General features: G+C 33.0%; 4 protein-coding genes across 5 annotated transcripts; 2 read left to right on the top strand and 2 right to left on the bottom strand.

Moving 5' to 3' along the window:
• LOC109332315 (phosphoenolpyruvate carboxykinase [ATP]-like) lies at positions 639-5,967 on the top strand. The gene is made up of 12 exons (XM_019567259.1): positions 639-940; positions 1,206-1,384; positions 2,196-2,349; positions 2,615-2,699; positions 3,234-3,334; positions 3,725-4,023; positions 4,151-4,324; positions 4,389-4,454; positions 4,641-4,819; positions 4,911-5,080; positions 5,176-5,344; positions 5,570-5,967. The coding sequence occupies exons 1-12, from the start codon at positions 699-701 to the stop codon at positions 5,711-5,713; spliced, it is 1,962 nt and encodes a 653-aa protein (XP_019422804.1). The 5' UTR covers positions 639-698; the 3' UTR covers positions 5,714-5,967.
• On the top strand, positions 6,056-7,752 carry LOC109332387 (protein TORNADO 2-like). Its single transcript, XM_019567357.1, has 2 exons — positions 6,056-6,773; positions 7,333-7,752. The coding sequence occupies exons 1-2, from the start codon at positions 6,276-6,278 to the stop codon at positions 7,642-7,644; spliced, it is 810 nt and encodes a 269-aa protein (XP_019422902.1). The 5' UTR covers positions 6,056-6,275; the 3' UTR covers positions 7,645-7,752.
• On the bottom strand, positions 8,358-10,597 carry LOC109332637 (RING-H2 finger protein ATL52-like). 2 transcript variants are annotated; one of them, XM_019567649.1, is made up of 3 exons: positions 10,350-10,597; positions 9,754-10,319; positions 8,358-8,557 (listed from the first exon to the last, which is right to left on the bottom strand). In XM_019567649.1, the coding sequence occupies exons 1-3, from the start codon at positions 10,439-10,441 to the stop codon at positions 8,364-8,366; spliced, it is 852 nt and encodes a 283-aa protein (XP_019423194.1). In that variant the 5' UTR covers positions 10,442-10,597; the 3' UTR covers positions 8,358-8,363. The 2 variants fall into 2 exon arrangements, with proteins under 2 accessions (XP_019423194.1, XP_019423193.1); XM_019567648.1 differs by having other exon boundaries at positions 9,754-10,597.
• Positions 13,629-16,093, bottom strand: LOC109333504 (heat stress transcription factor A-1d-like). Its single transcript, XM_019569020.1, has 2 exons — positions 15,736-16,093; positions 13,629-14,913 (listed from the first exon to the last, which is right to left on the bottom strand). The coding sequence occupies exons 1-2, from the start codon at positions 16,006-16,008 to the stop codon at positions 13,672-13,674; spliced, it is 1,515 nt and encodes a 504-aa protein (XP_019424565.1). The 5' UTR covers positions 16,009-16,093; the 3' UTR covers positions 13,629-13,671.

Below are 16,730 nucleotides of genomic sequence, written 5' to 3'. Positions count from 1 at the left end.
GTATGACTATATGCCACATTTTTCATATGCTAAGCTATCACAATAGTAGAATTTAACATAAATGTAAGTATAAATAAAAATTATATAATTATTTTTAAGAAATATATATAAAGAAATATAGATATAAAAAATAAAATATTTTACATGCTCTAAAATGATGATAACCTAGTTTGTTATAATATTGTAGTAAGATCTTCATCCATGTGTTACAATATTTCTTTCATGGGCTAAGTGAAAGAAGCATTTAAGTGGAAGTGGGTTTAACACCACATTTTTACCCAAAACCGTAAGGCGTTACGTCTATGGGTCTATCCACTTATATGTTCTTTAACTCATCCATTTTTGCGTAACGTGAGACTTCTTCATTCACATTTGGAATATCCGACAAATATAATGGAATTAATTAATGCATACATGGTAACATGAGTGTGAAAAAATCAGTTATAGCTTGAAATTAAGGACCACAAGATAGTATTTTATGAGATTTGGAATCCTTATATTTTGGGAGCTTAACCCTAACTATTAGGTCAAATATTTAAACATGCATTACTAAATTTACATGTCAACATGCCCCTCTAACCCTAAACACTATATAAGGTTGTTGCATTTTTCTAAACTTGTATTCAGTTTCTATATTTCTCATTAGTTTTTTTCTTTCTGTGTTGTTATAGCTTTGGAACTTCATTGTTTAGAAGAAAATGCCTACTAGTGGCAGCATTAAAAATGAGAATAGTGTTAGAAAGATTGAGACACAGAAGAAAGAGAACAAGGGTTGTCATGAAAACAAGGACATTGCTCTAACAGTGAAGGCTCAAACCATTGATGAGCTTCACTTGTTGCAGAAGAAAAAGTCTGCACCAACAACTCCTAAGGGTTCTGAAGCTACCTTGTTTTCATTTTCTGAGGATGAACGAAGCAAACAACAACTTCAATCCATAAGGTATATTATTATTAGTTAACAATCATTTTCTAAGAATAACAAAGTGGAATAGTAAATACATGGAATCGGCATGGTTGCCAATTTATAAAAATTGTACATCATTTACGTAATATTCAAGACAGTAATTTTTCGGTCAAGGTGTACCATGCAAGTAACTTTTCCTTCTTCTATTGGTAGAATTGTGGGATGAAACATGAAATGACATAAAATATGGGGTTAAGATTGAAATTCTAAGAAGAATAAATGGTGTTATTTGTTGGAACAGTGCATCTTTGGCATCTTTGACAAGAGAAAGTGGACCAAAGGTGGTGAAAGGAGACCCAGATAAGAGGTTTGAAGGCAGAAGAGTTAGTCATGTATCTCACCACCGCATCACTCCCACCATTGCTGTTAGTGATAGTGCTTTGAAGTTTACTCATGTTCTTTATAATCTTTCACCTGCAGGTTCTCTACTTTTAACCCTTTCTTTTCATTATTCTATGTACTTTCTCAATCTTCCATGCATAAAATGATATATATGTATCTATCTATCATATATGGAAATTTGTATTTCAATACAAATGCAAAGTTAGAAATATATATGCCAAATATAGTATATACATTCTTTCTTTATGTAGTTTATGATAAGAGTCCCATATTAGAGTAGTAAATTCACCGTGATACTTAAGTTATGAGACTATCCCACCTAATATACTAGTATTTTGGGTTGAACTCTCCTCGTGTGCTTAAGTCCTAACAATTGATACTTTCATTGAGAGTTGTGTCACGGAAAAAATGCTACTTATAGATTGGATTAAGGTACAATACCGAATACTGATATGTGAGTGAAGCTAGCAAAAGAGAAATGACTATCATCGGGTCAGTGCCGATAGAGTGAAAGCTGCCATGGATGTCGACCCTTAAATGAGATGACAATGTTAGGAGTACCAGATTGAATAGAATAGTAAACTCAATGTGGTATTAAGTCATGAAACTCTCCCACCTAATAGACTAATGTTTTGGATTAGATTCTTCTCATGTGCTTAAGTCGAACATTTTCTTTATAGGATTTAACTTTTAATATATTAAATGCAACTTTTTAATGTAAACAAGAATTACATTTTTTTTATAAGAAGTAAGAGTGATAATTTTTAATAAAATAATACTACAAAGTGGTTAGTTATTTGGATAACCCTTATATCCACGCATGCTCTTATTAGAATGAAATTGTGCTATGCTATAAATTCAACTTATACTGGGTTATGGTTTGATGTAGAACTTTATGAGCAAGCAATAAAGTATGAGAAAGGAACATTCATGACTTCCACAGGGGCATTGGCAACACTTTCTGGTGCCAAAACTGGTCGATCTCCTAGAGACAAACGTGTTGTTAAGGATCATGTTACTCAGAATGAACTTTGGTGGGGAAAGTAAGCAAAATGCACTTTTCACTACATTCCTAATATTACTATAAACATTGCCAAAAATTTTCTCTTTCATTATATGTTATACGCGTAATATCTATGCATGGTTAGTATGAAAATTTATACACACTCAATATATCATCCAACAACCATCGATGAAAAACCTGAATGGTGGATGATACAGTGACAAAGGATAAAACTCATACACGGGTAGTGCATTTATTTCTTTTCTCTTCATTGTTTAACTATATCTTTGTCCCTTATATCATAGGGGTTCCCCTAATATTGAGATGGATGAGCACAGTTTTATGGTGAATAGAGAGAGAGCTGTTGATTATTTGAACTCTTTGGACAAGGTCATTTTTCTACTCTTTATGTAAATTATGTACAATGAATCAACTTTTTCTAGGATTTTAAAGTACATTGAAAGACTTATAAAGAAAACATAACAAAATCCATTGTTTTTTACAACATTTGCCACTAACCAATTACCTTATTTATGACAAATTGTGACAGAAACAGTTCCAAATTGGTTAGTGTTAGGTGATGTAGAACATGCACTGTCATTTTGTCTAAGCGAAGTATATCCGAACCATTAAATCATACATGATGCCGATCAAGATTAAAAGTTAGTTGTTACTCATATGATTACTTAAAGAATCACATGCATGATTTAATGATTATCATTTGTTTGATCAATTGATACATAATACTTGCAATAATATCTAGTCATTTTGATCTAGAGTGTAAAATGGTTCAGTTTGATGAAGAGTGAAATTAGTAACTTATAGAATTCAATGAAAAAATACACCATAAGTTAAATACAATGATTTAATCTTATATCAGTATTAACTGCAATGGATAATGTACCAAAAATTTATGATTTCCAGGTTTTTGTGAATGACCAATTCTTGAATTGGGACCCAGAGAACAGAATCAAAGTCAGGATTGTTTCCACTAGAGCTTACCATTCCTTGTTCATGCACAACATGTAAGTAAAATAAAAAGTTTTATCCTTTCAAATGTAAAGGTTTTAAATTGCGATTGCGAGAAATGTTGCTGTTATAATGATTATGGTCATTATGACCATTACGATTCGGATCGCAGCCATTACAGCGTAAATTATTTTGTGATTACAATAATATTTTTGAATTCCATAAAGTCTGATGCAGTCCAGACGTGATCTGATGCAGTCCAAACGTGGTCTGATGTGATCACATTATTGTGATTCAGAGTCACACCATAATTGTAGTATGATGTGGTTGCAGCGGTCACCCCGACTGCAATATTGCAGCTGCATCACATGATCGCAATTATGACATTCTTTTTATAGAATGTATAGGATGGTAACAATTGATATGTTATATACTTATGGTTATAGGTGCATAAGACCAACTCCTGAAGAAGTTAAGAATTTTGGTACACCAGATTTCACTATTTACAATGCTGGACAATTCCCTTGTAATCGTTACACTCATTACATGACATCCTCCACTAGCATAGATCTTAACCTTACTAGGAAGGAAATGGTGATACTTGGAACACAGTATGCTGGAGAAATGAAGAAAGGTTTATTCAGTGTTATGCATTATCTTATGCCAAAGAGTCAAATTCTTTCTCTTCACTCTGGCTGCAATATGGGAAAAGATGGTGATGTTGCTCTTTTCTTTGGACTCTCAGGTATTGTGTCATTGAATCAAAATGTAGACAACCTTTGTGTGTGTGTGTGTGTGATGTTGTTAAGGATAAATGTTTGTAAAACATTTGATTAAGTTGTTGTATCGGATGGACTATTTTTCGTTGTTAGGGACTGGTAAGACGACTCTTTCTACGGATCATAATAGGTATTTAATTGGAGACGATGAACACTGCTGGAGTGACAAGGGTGTCTCCAACATTGAAGGTGGTTGCTATGCCAAATGCATTGATCTCTCTAGAGAGAAAGAACCTGATATTTGGAACGCTATCAAGTTTGGCACAGGTATTAATCTTAGACAAAAATGCATTTCGATATATATTTCTTCACCTAATTGTTTAACTGTCAGTTTTGGAGAACGTGGTGTTTGATGAGCATATTCGAGAAGTTGATTACGCCGACAAATCAGTTACAGGTATACAACATTTCTTGAAGACAAATTTGTGTTAATAATGATTTAGACTGCTAACATTTCTGCTTCAAATTATTTCATCCAATTTGAATACTATTCATATTTCATACATCATATATACATGTTGCTAATACAAATCAATCACAAGAAACCATGCAGATAAACATAGACTGTTCTTTCATGTTGCAGAAAATACTAGAGCAGCTTATCCAATTGAGTACATTCCAAATGCAAAGTTACCATGTGTCGGTCCTCATCCGAAAAATGTGATACTTCTGGCATGTGATGCATTTGGTGTGCTTCCACCAGTGAGTAAGCTAAGCCTGGCACAGACAATGTATCATTTCATCAGTGGATATACAGCATTGGTAATGTCTAAATAACTCTACACCCTTTTATCTTTCTAATCTTGCTTCTACTTTAATACTCATAAGTTCTATGGTTTTCTTTTTATTAAAGGTAGCTGGCACAGAGCAGGGTATAAAGGAGCCACAGGCAACATTTTCAGCTTGTTTCGGTGCGGCTTTTATAATGCTACACCCTACACAGTATGCGGCAATGCTAGCCGAAAAGATGCAGAAACAAGGTGCTACTGGATGGCTTGTTAACACCGGATGGTCTGGTGGAAGGTATGTTACTCTTGGTTGTGAATTGTGATCATTGAAACATAATTTGTTCAGTATAGAATATAAAACTAACTTCGTTCATGGTTCGGTCAAATTAGCTATGGTTGTGGAAGTCGAATTAAATTAGCCTATACAAGAAAAATCATCGACGCTATTCACTCTGGAAGCCTCTTGAATGCTGAGTACAAGAAGACTGAGATTTTTGGGCTTGAGATCCCTACTGAAGTGGAGGGAGTGCCCTCAGAAATTCTGGACCCGATGAACACGGTTAGTTACCCTTCAAGTCTCTATCTTTTCAACAAGAGTCTCATTATACGTACATTGCTGCATGACACATTCGTGACATTTTTCATATTTATAGCGCAAAATATCCATACATTATGCCATAAGCCTGATAAGTGTCTCATACTGGTGTACGCAGAAAAATTCCGCTTCAATTATTTTTCTCCGTTTTCGTAGTCCTTTAACATTTGAGGTTTTGTTGGATGACAGTGGCCAGATAAAAATGTATACAAGGAGACACTATTGAAGCTAGCTAGATTGTTCAAGAATAATTTCGAAACCTTCACCAACTACAAGATTGGCAAGGACAACAAGTTAACAGAAGATATTCTTGCTGCTGGTCCAATCTTCTGATGCTTAAGGATCTCCACACTTCACATTATGACTCTTATTTCAACCCACAATCAGGGTCTGATAAGAACTACGCACTAGTAGTTTCTATGCTAGGTGCTAGAATCACTAGAATGTTATAGGATAAATTGTGCAAGGCTACTTTACTTTCTCTTTTTTTATTAGTTTAGCATTGGTGGAACTCATTCAATTCATTGTAAACTTTCAGATTTCAAGTTTCCAAATCAATGGAATTCAGGTTCTAGTCTTTTGATTAATGGCCTTATTTTCCAAAAAAGACATTTTTCTACTCACTAATAGAAAGATATGTGAAGTAAACTTAGATGCAGCATTTTCTACCTTAGTCTGTAAGATATTCCTTTTCAGAAAGTTATGCTCACAGTAATGTGACCAAAAGATCAAAAACCAAATCACAAAATTTATAAATTATTCTAACTTGCATTAGAATAGCTTTCTTGTATCCAAGGCAAGGAATAAACTTATGTAGGGTTAGATATCATATAATGACTCATCTATCTTGCTATCCAAAAACTCATATCATTCTCATTAGTTTTGTTCTATCAAAATGGCATTGAGTAACAATGTCATCGGAGCCATAAACTTCGTCGCTGTGCTCCTCTCAATCCCGATCCTTGGCGCTGGAATCTGGCTAACAACCGAGCCTGCAGATTCGTGTGTCAAAACATTGCAATGGCCTGTATTCGTGCTCGGTGTTCTAATCTTTGTAGTTGCTCTTGCAGGGTTCATTGGAGCATTTTGGAGAATTCCAAGGCTCCTAATATTCTACCTCATTGCAATGCTTGTTCTTATTCTATTGCTGGCTTGCTTAGTTGTTTTCATCTATGTTGTCACGGTTAGAGGACATGGAAACATCGAACCGAATCGATCGTACTTAGAATACCATGAGGATGATTTCTCAGGATGGCTTCAAAGAAGGGTAAGAAGTTCATACAAGTGGGATAAAATCAGAAGCTGTCTTAGCTCAACAAGTATTTGTGCTGAGTTGAACCAAAGTTACAGAATAGCTCAGGATTTCTTTAATGCACATCTAACACCAATGCAGGTAAGCCTAATTCCTCATATTTCAACAAATCAAAACATATATTATAGACTCTCATAACTTACCAAATATGTGCTTTTCTTTTCACCATTTTTTCCTTAAGCCACTTGTAGAAAGCATGCAAGAGTTATAGTTTTGGTGTTTGCATTTTGTATTTTCTTTCATAGCTTAAATCTCCTTTTCAACACATCCTTGCATATTCTCCAAGTGTTTGTTTGCGAGTTGAGTTTGCAAGTTTGGCTCCAAAGCCTCCTCTTTCCCTTCATTTCCCTCCGAAACCCAACTCGCAAACAAACTCTAAGGGCCAGTTTGCAAGTTTGGTTTTGAAGGAAAGTGGAAGGCAGGCTTCAGAGCCATCTTACAAGTTTATTTTATGGCTCTATAACCTTCCACTCCAAAACCTAACTCGCGAACAGACCTGAAGTAAATTATTCCGAACTCGCATTTCTTATGAAAAGCCAAACATAAGAAAACAAAAAGTTCAAAAGAGTTAACTAACTAAAGATTCTTGAACCCATGCATTGTCCTTACTTTTGTCCCTAACATTATTCTTTTCTTGCAGTCAGGGTGTTGTAAACCACCAACCAAATGTGGTTACACATTTGTGAACCCAACATATTGGATTAGCCCAATCAACATAGCAACTGATATAGATTGCTTGCATTGGAGCAATGACCAAACACAACTTTGCTACAATTGTGACTCATGCAAAGCTGGTTTATTAGCTACTCTTAGAATAGAATGGAGAAGGGTCAATGTAATATTACTCATAACTCTTGTTGCTTTAATTGTTGTCTATATTATTGGCTGGTTTGCATTTAGAAATGCAAAAACTGAGGAACTATTTCATAAATATAAACAAGGGTATACTTAGAAAAGAAGAGAAATACTAAACTTTGGTGGAGAAATTAGCACATTTTGCTTTTGAGTTATTCATATGCTATTCAAGGAAATGGAAATGTGCATGTATGCATTTGTGTTACACATTTTAATCATATTATATTGTTTGCTTTGTGTTATTAAATTTTGTTATTTTGTCACCTATTCTTCAATGCTCAACTAATACTCATTTTACCAACAATTCGTTAGTCTAGTGATTTAAGGCATTATTATATCTCAAGATGACCAAAAAGGTCAAATGTTCGATTCCTATGAGTGACACTTGTTGGAGGGGTAGACACGCACTCCGAAAGAGATTAGCTCCTTAGCCAAAAGGTAAGAGATACTCTTAAGGTTTGAAGACGCTCGATCCTTCCATATTATATAATTAAGGCAAGCAAGGTCCCACGCCTCCTATTTCTTAAGGGGGGCGCGCTGGGAATGAAAAAAGAAAGCCTCCATTACTAATAAAGGGCTAACACGCACTTCTGTTTTCCCTTTACTAGTAGGGGTCCCGTGGTTCCTATGCCGCCACGTTTCCGTAGTACAAAAAAAAACTAATATTCTTTTTAATCAATATGGAAATAGAGTTACGATCTGGAGAAGCAGATATATAAAAAAATGAAAGAACACATTTACTTTTATTTTTTAGATATAATGATTTGAACTTATCATATTAATGGTTTCCATTAGAAAAGTTGATCTTGATTGCAATTATGCAAGTGAATGATCCATAGAAATTGACCTAATTGATTTAAAAAGTTCATCTCTAATCTGAATTATTGTATGCCTTTGTTGAAAAGTACCCAAATCACTAAAAGCACGCTTTGAAGGATGACTAGTGATATGTGTAGTTTCTCCTTCCACCGCACCAATTTCAGTGTCACTTTCAACAATTATGTTTTCACCTGCATATATGGATCACAAAATATACTAATAAATTTAACCAATTATGGGAATATTAAAAGATGATAGAAACAAATATATACATTTATATACTATTATTGCTGCATCACTCATCATTAGTATTTCATCATTTGAATTTTAATCTTATATGTACAGCGTGTTTGACGGACATTGTCATGTCTGTCAATCAACTTGTTTTATATTGTTTGTAACATGTAGTTTTCCTGCTGTTAGTTTAATAATTCACAGTAATATGGTTTAGTTTCATTATATAATGGTTTCACATTCATAAAAAATAGGATAAAAAAATTAAATTAGCTATTTATTGGGAAAAGTGATGGTTATAATGCATGACAGAAAAATAAGTTAATCAAATAATATGAAAGATGTATTGGGTGGAGAATGATATGATTATATAGTTTTTTTTGATAGAAATTAAAAGATAATGAGGATAAAATAGAAAATTATAAATTACAGTGTAATGAGCTGATCACATTGAGTGTTGACTTTAGACTTTAGTGATAAGTATATAAGTTTAGATATATATCCAATAGAAAATATTATATATAACAATTGTACAAAATATATTCAAGAGTTTAATATGATATCTGAGTTTTTTAAATTTTGAGCACATCATTCGGTTATTATTAATTTGTGTTATTTATTTTTATTTTTTATTTGAGAATCAATAAATAATAAATAATACATAAAAGATGTAGATTATATATTGGTTGAGTAAAAAACTTTAATATATACTCTAATATTAGCATGTACATCACTTTTGTTTAAATCATATGTAAATTGGTAAGCAATGCCCTAAAAAATATTGATGTATCAACGTGAAGATAACGATATGTTGTGTTGAATTATGTTTTAAATTATGTTTTAGACTATGAAATTGAAGCAAAAACAAAAAAGATAATGAATAATGTATACATGATATATTTTGTGAGAAAAAGATGTATACACTTGATAGTGTTTACACTATCACTATATCATCTATCGTTTATTTTCAATCATCATTAACTTTTGGAAGAAAAAAAGTAATTCAAATGAAAAGTGGATAATGCACTGATTGTGTATAAATGTTTATGATGTTAATGTATACATATTACACTCATATCTTTATTAGTACGAGACATAATTTAAGACACAGTTTTGCGACAACAGATCTCAGATACATCTGAATTGGTGTTACCTGCATGTTGATTTTCTGACAACATTTGATTCCTTGAATGGACCATTTCTATGACCACTGATGATGAAGCTTGAAGTGGTGAAGCATTGAAGTTGAATATGTTAGCACGACAAAGAGGACAAGTTGAATGAGATTTGAGCCATGCATCAATGCAAGGAATATGAAAAACATGGTCACACTTTGGTAACACTCTAACACTTTCATCATCTTCAAACTCACTTAGACAAACTGAACAATCAATGAATCCAACAAACCCATCATTATTATTATTTCCTTTTTTGTACTTACAAATCATAATAGACTTTATAAGATTCTCATCTAATCCTCTAGTAGTAGTAGTAGTGGTTGAAGTTGAAACATGCAAATTATGAATGTGATTATTGTGTTGTAATAATTCATCATTTGGGTCATGGTTATTCTCTCTATTGGAATAGTATTTGGACATTATAGTATAGTAACTTAGAAGAAGAATAACAATGGATATGACCCCAATGATTGAAATAATAAGAGGTGAGAATTTTGGGTTTGAATCATGATATTGAAAGGGTTGTGGTAGAGGAGAATGAGAATGAGAATGAGAATGAGTTGTATAACACCATTGTGGACAATAAAAGCTACAAGATTCTTGAGAACAATTGTTGGTGTTCATATATGGAATCCAAGTTCTTGGATTTCCAAGAGAAGCCATATATTATTAGTGGTTAACTCAAAAGAACCATGCAAGATAAAAGGACAATGATTAGAAGCATAGGAACAAGATAAAGGACAATAGTCCTAAAGATTGTGTGTGCTAGAGAATGGAGAAGAAGTAGTGGAATTAGACAAAGAGAGATACTAGCATTCGAAGTTCCTACTAAGGGAAAAAAGGAAAAATAGTAATATACAAGATTTTTTTTGGTTTCTCACATGTATTATCGTACTGGAGGCAATCCTATCCGAGTCGGGAATATTCATAAGTAAGTGGGATTAACTCTCTCAGCGAATATTTTTTCCATTAACAAGACTCGGACCCGAGATATTGCTAAAGGGGAATCAAACATGTATCACTTGAATCATCATAAATTTATTCAAAATTTGAAGATAATTATACTCCTTTTCTAAACAAGGAAAATGGGGGTAAGGATTTGGCATGCTTTAACATTTTCATTTGTTTTATTTTGGTGTTCATATCATTTTCTCTTATCTAGTTTATCTTTTTAGGTTAAAATGGTTTCTTGACTAAGGAGGTTGTGTAGTAGCATTGATGTTGGTTGGGAATTTATTATAATGATAAATGCCTTTTCTCTTTAATTTCTCTTGTCCTACACACTATCCAAATTCAATGAGGTTTCAACCAAATACACATATGTTTGTACCATAACGGGTATCACTGCATGTATTATGAGATTGTGATTGATTGAAATAAATGTATTTAACTTAAAATTTAATTATTAAGTATTTTTCTGACCAATTAAAGCTTATAGTATATGAAGTATCACAAATTATATGATATAAGATATGTTTCCGTTTCAACCTCTTCATGAATTATGATGGGAAATTATCTGATGTCTCAAATCAGTAAAAACATGACATAACAATTAAAAAATTAAATATTTATTATTTTTATATTTTTCTCTGATTTGTCATTGATTTGAGATATAATTTGGTCGAATTATAATGTAAAGGCGTTATATCTGAAAAGAAAATCCATTAATGCACTTATGGGTATGTGTGGAGGTAATTTGGCCGTCAAGTTAGTTGTACCTGACACTGACGTGGAGTTATGCTAAACACTTGAGGACTTTCTATGTTTTTATTTGCAAGCATCATATAACATAAAACTTTGTAAAAATCAGAAATATGCATGTTCTTGAAAATTATTATATTATGTTGTGAATAAATAAACAGATAATAATGTTTTTGTTCCCGACTTGGACAGAATTACCTCTAGTACAAAAATAAACAAAAAAAAGATAATAATGTTCTTAACAAGGAATCTATTTAGTAGGAGTACTCTAGGACTCTAAAGTAATGTCATTTGTACATTTAAAATTTGGAAATATGTTATAGAGAAACATGATTTCTAATGATTATTATTGTTGTTCTTTTTCTCTCTTTTATTTATACAAGCATTTCAAAAGATTCACATAAAGTAGCTAAATGATGGTATATATATATATATTTTAGGAAGGGTATCTCCTCATCTAATGTATAAAGAACTAATCATATTTAAGTTTTGTGACTGTCCTCCTAATGAGTATCATTCACATGAATCAAACTATTGATCTTTTAAGTTGGTCATCCTAAGGAGATATCTAGGAGAGTCTTATACTATTAGACCAACGTTAAATAATCTCATCCAACAAACTTGAATACAAATAACACTACTAATATTTTAAAACAAGATAGTGTTAATTATAACAAGCCATTTTCACAAAACCATGGGACCATTATTGAATGCATGACCTGTACAATATTGGGCAGATATAGATATATCCTGAGTTTAGTTTATAATGTATGGGATGTGGCAAGATTGGTTACACATATTTTTGCTATTATGTGCTCACTATGCAAAGAAATATGCTATTTTTTCTTCATTTAATGCACTTAATTATTCAACACTTTTTCTTTAACCAAATATTCAGATCAAATAGGACACTTCTCCAAAGTCCAAAAATACCTGGATTCATGGTTTTCTTTAGATAAATGAAGAATATTTCAAGACCCTTACTTTACATTACCATGCACAAAGAGGATTATGTCATATATATTTATATATAATTACAAGTTTAGGTTACTTGTGTTTTGACTTTTGAGGGTTTATCAAGGTCAGAGTAGGTGACTCAATAAAGGTATACAAAAGTATTTGTAGAATACTCCACTCAGGAGGGACAATGATCATTTGTCCTATAATTTTCCCGTCATCATGTTCCAAATTAATCAAACTTCATAAAATAATATTAAAATATTAATTTCTATTTTTATGATTTTTGTTTTTAAATAAATAAAATTTTCTCATTGACTTGAGATACCAAATAGGATATGAATGTGGACATGTGATCCATATCCACTACCCATATCTCCTAATCAACAACTAGATTTTGAATGGGGATAAGTTTCACTTTTTGTGTCCCAATTGAATGAAAGTTGACATATACTTTAAAAAAACATAATTTTTTTTTATATTATTTAATAGTATATGATTGGTTTGACACATACAAATTTTCACTCGTATTTTAGCTTACATTCTTATAGGAAATAAGTGAATATTTACCCACTTGAGTAACTTTAGATAGAAGGAAACAATATTAAATTTCTTCTTCTAGCAAATCTCTCAATCCTAATTTCTTCTCAAATGTAGGGAAATTTTTTTTTGACATGGTCCTACTATGTTTTCTTCTCTCATAGTCTCACCCTTATTTCTACTTTGAACCAAATGGAAGAAAAGTATAAAGTAACTAACCACTCCAATTTGTCTCTTCTCATTCTCTTTCCTCACTATTTCTCTTAAGAAAGCTTTCATTATTAGCACTTTCTCCATCAAAACAAAGACACAACATGAACAACAAAGAATCAAAATTGTAGCATCTAATACTACCATTAGTTCATGAGTGTGATATTTATGCACTATTAGTGTAAAGATTTATACACAAGCACTACATCATCCACTATTCGTATATATTACCTTTCTTGAAGAGTCAATGATGATTAAAAATGAATGATAGATAATAGACAGAGAGTTTAGAAAACTCTTATAAACATAAATCCACAGAAAAGACAATTAGATTTGGGTCTCAATGCACAATCTAAACCAGAAAAATAAACAACAAATATATATGTTTTGAATGAGAGCAATTGGAGGTGTGATTATAAGTATAATATAGACATCCCAAGCATATAGTTTGGTCCAAGAATATTAATGTACATTTCATAATACACTCAAAATCCTTTTGTATCAGGAGAAAGAAGTCCCATTCGTTCTGTAAGTTGGTCCATATGTTGAGATTTGTCCCATCCATTTTCTGTTGGGTGCAGCTCATTGTCCTTGAGCAATTCTTCAATGTTGATATCAATATCCTCTGCCATTGGAGTTTGTACAATATCATCCCAAAAGGAAGGATTTCTAAACAGATCATCAATGTCTGCTTCAGGTGATATACTATCAAAATCAATGGGAAATGAAGTAGGATCCATATATCCCTCACCGCTCGTCTCGGGTGCCATGTAAATTTCGTCAGGAATATCAAGAATGCTTCCTGTCACTGTATCTGGTATCGGAGAAAGATCAGGCATGATTGTATCTGTTTGAGAAACCGGAATAGAGGGAACCTCAGCCGCTGCAAGCAAATCGTTTATTTCAGGGTATTGAGCTTTTGTACCATTTTCACAGGCTGCAACTTGAGGAGAAGATACGCATTCAGATGTTCCTTTTGACGGGGCATGCTCTTGAGTCCCTATTGCTGCTGGAATGTGAGAAGACTGCAATATAGCTGGAGGGACCTCTTGAAGAGTTACTCCAGAAGTTCGGTTCAAAGAGCTTCCCCTGTCTATGGTACTGGGTGATGATGAACCATCACCAATCAAGTAATCATCAGGGTTACTACTGTTAGAAGTGTCCAATTTCATGATCTGCCTTAGCGTTGCTTTTTCTGCTTCATTCATCTGAGGTTGATATTTAACAATCTGGCCATCAGAAGCAGTGGAATGTTCCATATCAGCAATACCATCCTGCTTGAGCCGACGTTTTTTGTTAGCATCAGCTAAACGCCTATTACTCTCATTTTTCTGTTGTACGAATTGAGCAAAGAACACAGGGCTCTGGACAGCCTTCGCAAGGAATGATATCATTTTTTGATGCCGTTGCTCCATTCCCTGAAAGCACTGAACCATTGTCTGAAGCTGACTTTCAGTAGCCTGCTGTTGCTGCCTCAACTTCACAAGCTCTTGCATGAGCACATTCTTATCTCTCTTAAGAATCTCAACCTCTTTCTCAAGTCCAAACTTCCCAACTTCTACACATGCCCCTACTGATGAGCTCTGTCCATGTGATTGCCGTGTCTGTTGATGATTATGACCATGGGCAGGTTTTCGGCGAGTTATACTCTTAAGCAGGTGCTTCTGACCCCTTAAAAATCCCTCATTTGCAAATTCCCAGCGATCTGGATCTACCTTCCTGAAACCCTGCTTAATGATGACGAGTTTCTGAGATTAGAATAGGAAAGCCAACAAGGAAGTCAAACACATCCCCAATACAAATCCAAAACTTCTGATTCAATAATCGATATACAGAACATTGTAGTAGACAAGCAAAACCAAACTGAAAATGGAGAAACATTATTATGAATGACAACTTATGGTGAAGGTGCAACAATACAACCCAAGTTGGCCAGAATGTCCAGCAATTAAAACAAAATAATTCATCCAACTCAAATCACAGTCTTTGACCTTTCTAGAGAAAGAGGAAGACCAAGAAAAACCATAGACCCAAATGATTAAGAAAGACTTAGTGATACAACATTGTGAGCATAGTAGCCAAACCCGAACTAGTGGAATAAAGGTTTTGTTGTTGTATCTTATCTAAATCTAATCTTATATTATCCAAATATATCTTATATTTTCTTAATTTTTTTTTTTATCTTTATATATCTTCACAATCTCTTCCGATTTATTTCACACGTGTTTAAATTAATTGAACCGAGTTATTAAGCTATATTTTCAGTCCCTGTTAATGGATTCGATACACGAAACATTACACTTGCAAAATTTACGCACCAACACACAGAAATAATGGAACCTCTCACATCTTCTTAAGAAACTTAACAACTAGTACTGATATACAAAATCAACAAGTTTACCAGTAATATACAATTCACTCTACAGTTAAGTCATAAGTGTCATTGCTTCATAATATTACAGTTCAAACACCACAAAAATCAAAAAAATCTAACACACAAAGATAAAGAGAGAAAAACAACGGTTACAAAAAAAGTTGAGGAAACATACATAAGTGTTTAACTGACGAACAAAGCTAGAGAAGTTATTGTGCTTGAAATGCTTTGGCAAGAGATCTCTCGCAAACTCCGGTGGATTCCAAACCACGAAGCTGTTATTCGTTGCGCTCCATGAAACAATCGAATCCGTTGAAGCCTCATCCACCATATCATACGTCTTGCTCAGGAACGGCGGTGGCGCGTTTGGATTTGGCATCGGAGTCGGCGTTGTCGCCGATGAATTGGTGGCGCCGTCACCGCCTCCGCCGTTGATCGGAGCATCCATAAAGAAAGGGGAAGCTGGGATGAGTGAAGAAATGTGAAAGGGACAGGATGCAGATCAGCATTGTTGCCCAAGCTTAAACCCTAAGATTAAAGAATATACTATCAAAATATCACAAAATTAATATATTCTTAATAAATTATTTTCCGACAAAAAAATGTATGCAGTCACGATGTAAGAGTATTTTTACACTATTATTTTATCTTTTCCAACATTAAGGCTATGTTTGGTTGGTTCTATAGAAAATGAGAGGAAAGAAAATAAGTGAAAAATGTTGTTTTCCATCATTTGGTTCTAACATAAAATAGGAGGGAAAGAAAATACACAAATGGGCCAACCATAAAACTTTTCTCCCCTGTTTTGGAAAGAAAATACATAAAAAAAAAATCATAGAAAATTACAAATTTGTCCTTACACCATTAATAAATTAAAAGAACTATATTTTAAGTGAAAATAAACACAATATAGTGAACTTGTTTATTTGTATTCATTTATATGTAAAATTAGTTTACTTAATTTCAATTTTATTACTTTTGAACTAGTAATTATATATGCTCAATAGAAATATAGCAAAAAAAATCATAATTTCTTAAAATTACATATAAAATGATAAGTAATAAATAAAATTATAAAACAAAAAGTAAATATACAAAGATGATTAGAAATATAAAAGTAGTTATCAAATATGAGTTATGATTTCTTTAGATACATTAGTCAGAATAAAT

This window comes from Lupinus angustifolius, chromosome LG18 (assembly GCF_001865875.1).
Source record: "Lupinus angustifolius cultivar Tanjil chromosome LG18, LupAngTanjil_v1.0, whole genome shotgun sequence".
Classification (NCBI taxonomy): domain Eukaryota; kingdom Viridiplantae; phylum Streptophyta; class Magnoliopsida; order Fabales; family Fabaceae; genus Lupinus; species Lupinus angustifolius.
Note: the sequence above shows the minus strand (reverse complement) of the source record. Positions and strands in the feature narration are given on the sequence as shown.